The sequence below is a fragment of the Notothenia coriiceps genome, unplaced genomic scaffold (genome assembly GCF_000735185.1).
Source record: "Notothenia coriiceps isolate Sejong01 unplaced genomic scaffold, NC01 NC01_scaffold00013592, whole genome shotgun sequence".
Lineage (NCBI taxonomy): Eukaryota > Metazoa > Chordata > Actinopteri > Perciformes > Nototheniidae > Notothenia > Notothenia coriiceps.
The window spans coordinates 726732-732850 of record NW_011346293.1 but is presented as its reverse complement, the minus strand read 5'-3'; the positions used below and the strand labels follow the sequence as shown (position 1 = coordinate 732850).

The window sequence follows — 6119 nt, the reverse complement described above, 5'->3', positions numbered from 1 at the left end:
TAACGCAATCTGGTATGTATGCGGTGGAGTCGGCTACCAAGGGATTCTTATCACGTTTCAATCACATTTAATTGTATCTTAGAGAAAGGTATGAAAATTAAAATGATAAATCAATCAATCAAAGTTTATTCATATATCACAAACGTTACATTTTGTCTCGGGGGGGGGGGGTCCTTTACAGTTTGTAAAGAATACGACCCCCTCTGTCCCTCACATCGGACAAAGAAAAACTCCCAAGGAAATCCCAGAGTTAATGGAGATAATAATTATATTTTATTGTATATTAAGAATAAATAAATTAGGATTTTCATAAATGCCCCTTCAAATGATCAATAACTTCCACTATAGTTAATGTTAAAGATTATATTTGTTCAGCCCGTAAATCAAAGTTAGTATTTTTTTACTCTCATAATTCAGACCAGAATAATGAATTGGAGAAAGAATAAATGCTTTTAATGAATCTGAAAAGATATGAAGATCCTATAGCTTCTCCCTGATTGTTTCTATTAACGTATTGTTTGGTTATACACAAAATAATCCACTTTCTAAGGATAGCAGGGCAGCTGAAACTCTACTTATCATATTCTGTTGTCTGAGCCTGGAAGCTATGAACGGAGACAAACAAAGAGAGGAGAGTTTAATGAAAATGCAGCCAGTTGTGTTGAACTCTGACCTGGGACACAAGAGAAGGGGCCCATTTCACACCAGAGGGCCCTGCCATATGTCTGATAGGAAGCAGAATAATGTGATTTCATTACGAAAAATCTGATGTAGAGAAGTTAACAAAAAGGATTAAAATATCTTTCAAGTTTGGTGTTCGACAAACTATCGATAATAACATTTTTAATTTTGTGAACCAACAAGATGCCTACCGAAGAGAGAAATGTATGCCAGTAACACAAAGGCAAAGATGGCGGTGGGAGTGAAATCTTGGCTTGTGCACAAAGGACCCCCGACCCCCCCTCCTCGTTATTGTCACTGAGCTGTATAGGGCATGGGCCCCTGGGGACATTTTAACAAAAAATCCTAAAACTAAAAATAGTTCCTAACTGGCCAAGCTTGGAGAAACTGCTAATAGTAATGTGGCTCCTACTTTGAGTCTCAATGAATTGTTGGTTTGTGCAACTCTTTACTGCAGAGATCCTGAAAAAACACAGTTTGCAGCTTGATGGACTTTAAATATCTCAGAACTATGACCACACATTTTGTCTTAAGAACTAAATATAAACATTTGACTTTGTTTCACATATGAAATTTGTGATAGTTTAGTAAATATATTAAACATTTGTTTAGGAAAAAGGACTTGATACATTTTTTATTTCACAATCTCTGACACAGTCATCCTCGAATCACTGAAGCACAAAATACTCCCTCAGACTCTCTTATTTTAGACAGCATTGTGTGATCATGATTTTTATGTGTACCCTAACTTCAGAGCTCCATCTAGTGCTCAGAAAACACTTTCAAACTCAGATATTCGGAGGAGGACATGGGTCAGTTGCTGCTCTTACAGAAACGTGAGAAATGTGTCTGATTCAGCATTTAGTTTTTTCTATTCAGCCTATGTATACAACGACATGAAAAATAAATGTGATGGTGAATAACTCTTATATATGGACAGCAGTCCATCAGACAAATAAGTATAGAACTGAAGACCATGATAAGGGTGAATTTAGTCCAGAATTACCAGTGTGACTATTACCACTTTCATGTTTGTATGCTAAATATAAAAGCCATTTATCTAAGCATATATATAAAAAAGCGTATAAAGAATGCAAACACATGGAACGGTATGGCATATTCATAATAATAACCTTGTGGACTGTTTCAGTAAGATAGTTTTGTGCAATGGATTTCTTATGAATGTCAATAGACTCTAAACTTGTTTATAGCATGATTATAGCCCTGTCCTTTGTGTCCTTGTGATTACTGTTATCCTTATTGTTGACTTTTACTGAGTTTTATTTGATTTATTCATTTATTTTTGGCCCATTGCTGATGCCAGGAATCTTCCAAATATTCTATGCGTTAGAATTGCTTTCTTACATTACTGTATAATTTAATGTCAAACTTTGCTGTTGTATTTTTTCATGCATTTCTGCATGAATGAGAAACAATTCCACCTATAATATTTTGTCCTATAGTGGTGAATTGTAACTAAGTGTAATTACTTAACTGCATTTAACTGCAGGCAAGATTATGCAATAACTTATCATAACTAACACATAGTGAGTATGTTCCACTACGTCCTATAAATGAGAGGTTACTCACAGGTGAGTATCACTGTATGACTGTCTGTCAGGTGTTCTTATCAACAGGTACATTTCCCCCTCCAACTGAGTGACGTCATGGGGATGGGCAGGTCACGTGGTCCGGTCATAGGAGACCTGTTGGTGTAAAGTTACTGAAATGGGAGAGAAGAAGAAAAGGAGGAGGTGGATAAGGAAGGAGGCGAACAAGGTAGGTTAGGCAGAATAATAACTGCATTTATATCCTAATTTCAAAAGTATTTATCGATGCGGTTAGTTAGACATCAATATGGAGTCTTTTATAGTTTGAAACGGAAACCTTTTAAGGAAGAAAGGTCAGTAAACGTAGCGTTTTGTTATCTTAACGACGGCACCTCGAGTGAAGTTAACCTCCGTTGTCGTCGCGAAACTTTTTTTTTAAACAGCTGTCTAAAGCGAAATTTAAGCAAGCTACTTTTCTTTTTTTCTTTTATAATGTAACCTGAAGCATGATAGTTACCTTTAAACGGAGTCAAGTTATTGCGTTAATTTACTTTTCTCCCTGACCGAGCACTCTGGATGCGAGCCAACACTTGTTGCAATGTTATTAGGCCTCCTTCACTGCACACATGTATTACATACCTGCTGTGGACTGAGTTTTAAATGTAGCCTTTGTTGTCAGTACTTCAGTGTCATGTAATTATATCAGAGCCGAGATGTTTATAGACCTCTGTATTATTATAAAGCAGATTCCTCATAACAGGAGTCTCTGACATTATTACTGTAGGTGTACACAAAAGTACTTCCCCATGTGAGCCGTTATTTTAGGAGAAAAGTACTAATACCATACTGTTTAGCACACATACAAGTACTGCATTAAAGGTATTAGTTACGTAGTAAAAGTATGTAATTAGGAAGTGTACTTTACATGCAAATATTAAAAAGACAACGTACTCGCCATGTAGAGTTGCCCCTTTCAGAATATATCATATAATTGGATTATTATAATGGATGCATTTATGTGAGCTAGTTTTGATAGCGTTATATACTGCTGGGTAACTAAATGTATACGTTTGAAGTGTTGTTGAAGAACAGGATGAGTGAATTCATCAGTGGTGGAGAAATTATTCAAATGCTTTATTTACAAACTACTAATACCACACTGTAATAATGTAATACCTGTAAGTACAAGTAAAAGTGAAAATATGTTACTTAGTATATAGTACAACACACTACTTGAGATGTAGTTTCTTGATGTGGTGCTATCAATTTTATAATATATATTAATGTATATATTTTTGATTAAGGGAAACATTCTTTGTTTCCACCTTACATTTTGTGTTGCTTTTCTCAATTGTCCAGCACTGTAAATGTAATATATGTTTTTTAATGTTGGCTGGACAAAACACACTTTGAAGACAGTTATTTGGGAAATTGTTAGAGTTTTTATTCTCATTAGATGCAGCGTTAAAGAAGTCGACCATCATCTCATCTTGTTGTTTCTCTGCAGGTGAACCATCCAACGACACACTGTCTGTTCATACAAGGTTTGCATTCTGACCTGCAGGCCAATGTAAGTCGTGTTGAGTGACTGCGTGTGAAAGAGGTATTGAAGCTCAGTTAATATAATTTTTTACCTCTCGAGATCATTAAAGAAATGGGCTTTTAAGGGCTGATTAAATGTCAAGAATACATTTTTGTGCTGCCTGCAACAACTATTCATAAGTTTTGATTCCTGGGTAGGACACATGAGAGCTTATTACAACATCAACAACATCATCAACAACAACGGGGGAATTCTTACTTCATATTGGATGGCAGCACAAAAATATATTCTTGACTCGGCTTGCATGGAGGATGCTGGGATAACATCTTCACTCATGAGGGCTTTTCTCTGGTGACCTCAGGTACTTGGGGGTTAGCTGCAGCTCGTAGGTACAGTATGTGGGGCAAGCAGATTTTGCATGAATGATATTCTTGAATATCTAATTCAAATTTCTCATCAGTTTGGGAAATGTTTTTATCTTCTGGCCTTTTCCTTCTTACATGTTTATTCTTTCTTTGCTTTCCTGGTTCAGGTAATGATTTGAATCGATGAAAATGTATATCTAGGACTGAAATGATTATTTTATTGACAAAAACATACAATACATTTTCAAGCAAGTTCCTGCCTCCGGGCACATTTTTCAAGGATTTCCTGCTTTTTCTATGTCTTATAATATTGTAAATTGAGTATGTTTCACTTTTTGACTTTAAGTTGGCAAAGCAAGGCATCACCTTAAAATGAAGCTTTGAAAACATTAACAGTTTTCTTTAATCACTTATTCATCTGGTCTATTAAGCATTAGAAAAGGATAACAAAAACTTATTTTCAATTTCAATTACCGGTACCTAGAGCTCAAGATGATATCTTTAAATATCCCGTTTTTTTTAAAACCCAAAGATATAAGTGAACAATGTGATAAACAGAAAAAAAAGGCAACAAATCCTTTTATTTGAGTAGCTAAAAGCAGCTCATGTTTCTGCTTGAAAAAAGATGAATCAACTATAAAAATATTTGACAATAATGAAATAATGAGTTGTCAAGCAACTTATTATTTCAGCTTTAAAATAAGGATAAAAAGACCTGTAGGTCAAATTGAAACGCATTAAAACTTCTAAATAAATGTGTGTGTGCTCTCAGGGACCACTACCATCCTCATGTCCAATGGAGGAGGCTTTTATGGACGCACTGAGCGTGTCCGCCAGTCGCCGTACTACGACCAGGTGCCACTGGGCTCCTTACCACGAGCAGACTCCTACGATCCACTTCCGCTGAGAGAGCAGAGAGACACTCGCCTCGCTCAGAGCGCCGACCCCCTCCCTCCTCCGCCTCTCCCTGACCACCCCCCCGTGGGCCCAGAGTTAAATCCCAGCGTCAGTGAGGACAACGGAGACCCGGACGACCCCGCCTTAGATATCAAACCCGTCCACCGCTTCGTCCCAGACTCCTGGAAGAACTTCTTCAGAGCAAGTGACCGCAGCAGTAAGCAGGCGTGGTCAATGCCTGACTCGTCATGTAACAACAACAACAGCACCAGTGACGGGGTGCGCTGCTCTCCTCCACAGTCCCCGGTCCCTGGGTCCTACCGAGATCCTTTTGGGGGCTCGGGAGGCAGCTACAACTCACGCAAGGAGCTTCTGGAACTACGGGAGGGCAATGAGTCCTTGTCGGGGCGCACCCACCGCACAGGTCTGACCTACAGCGAGCGGGTGGAGGAGTACCATCAGCGCTACGACTACATGAAGTCCTGGTCAGGGCTGCTGAGGATTCTGGGATGTGTGGAGCTCCTGCTGGGGGCCGCTGTGTTCGCCTGCGTCTGCGCTTACATCCACAAAGACAACGAGTGGTTCAACATGTTTGGATACTCGTCTCCTGGAGCAGCGTACGGAGGAGGAGGGTTATATGGCGGAGGCACAGGGGGGTCCTACTACTCGGGCCCCAAGACCCCCTTTGTGTTGGTGGTGGCAGGGCTGGCCTGGCTGGTGACTGTGATCATGTTGGTGCTGGGGATGACCATGTACTACCGCACCATCCTGCTGGACTCCAACTGGTGGCCTCTGACCGAGTTCACCATCAACCTGGCGCTGGCTTTGCTTTACATGGCTGCAGGTCGGCAACAGCTCATATTACAAATGGTTTTTCACCTTGATGTATCCATACAGATAGTTTTAATGTTACCGTTGCTTTTGTATGCATTTCAGTCACTTGTCAGGGGCCATGTTCAATATTTAAAAAATACGATTGCCACTTGACATAGTGTACCAGACATCAAAAAAGATAGATTGTTGGTACAGAGTTGATTACCTTTTTAGAAGACTTAAAATGTGTTTTAAACTGCCAAGGCACAC

The 6119-nt window shown here is 39.1% G+C and overlaps 1 protein-coding gene across 4 annotated transcripts in view; it reads left to right on the top strand.

The window, feature by feature from the left end:
* The first annotated feature begins 2406 nt into the window (after positions 1 to 2406).
* marveld2a (MARVEL domain containing 2a) overlaps positions 2407 to 6119 on the top strand; it is a 9552-nt gene continuing 5839 nt past the window's right edge. The window contains exons 1-4 of one of the 4 annotated variants that reach the window (XM_010774194.1): positions 2407 to 2460; positions 3739 to 3834; positions 3972 to 4135; positions 4912 to 5880. In XM_010774194.1, the coding sequence (XP_010772496.1) occupies positions 4929 to 5880 (952 nt within the window). In that variant the 5' untranslated portion in view covers positions 2407 to 2460; positions 3739 to 3834; positions 3972 to 4135; positions 4912 to 4928. The remainder of the gene's footprint in view (positions 2461 to 3738; positions 3835 to 3971; positions 4136 to 4911; positions 5881 to 6119) is intronic. The other 3 variants (XM_010774195.1, XM_010774192.1, XM_010774193.1) reach the window with 3 other exon arrangements.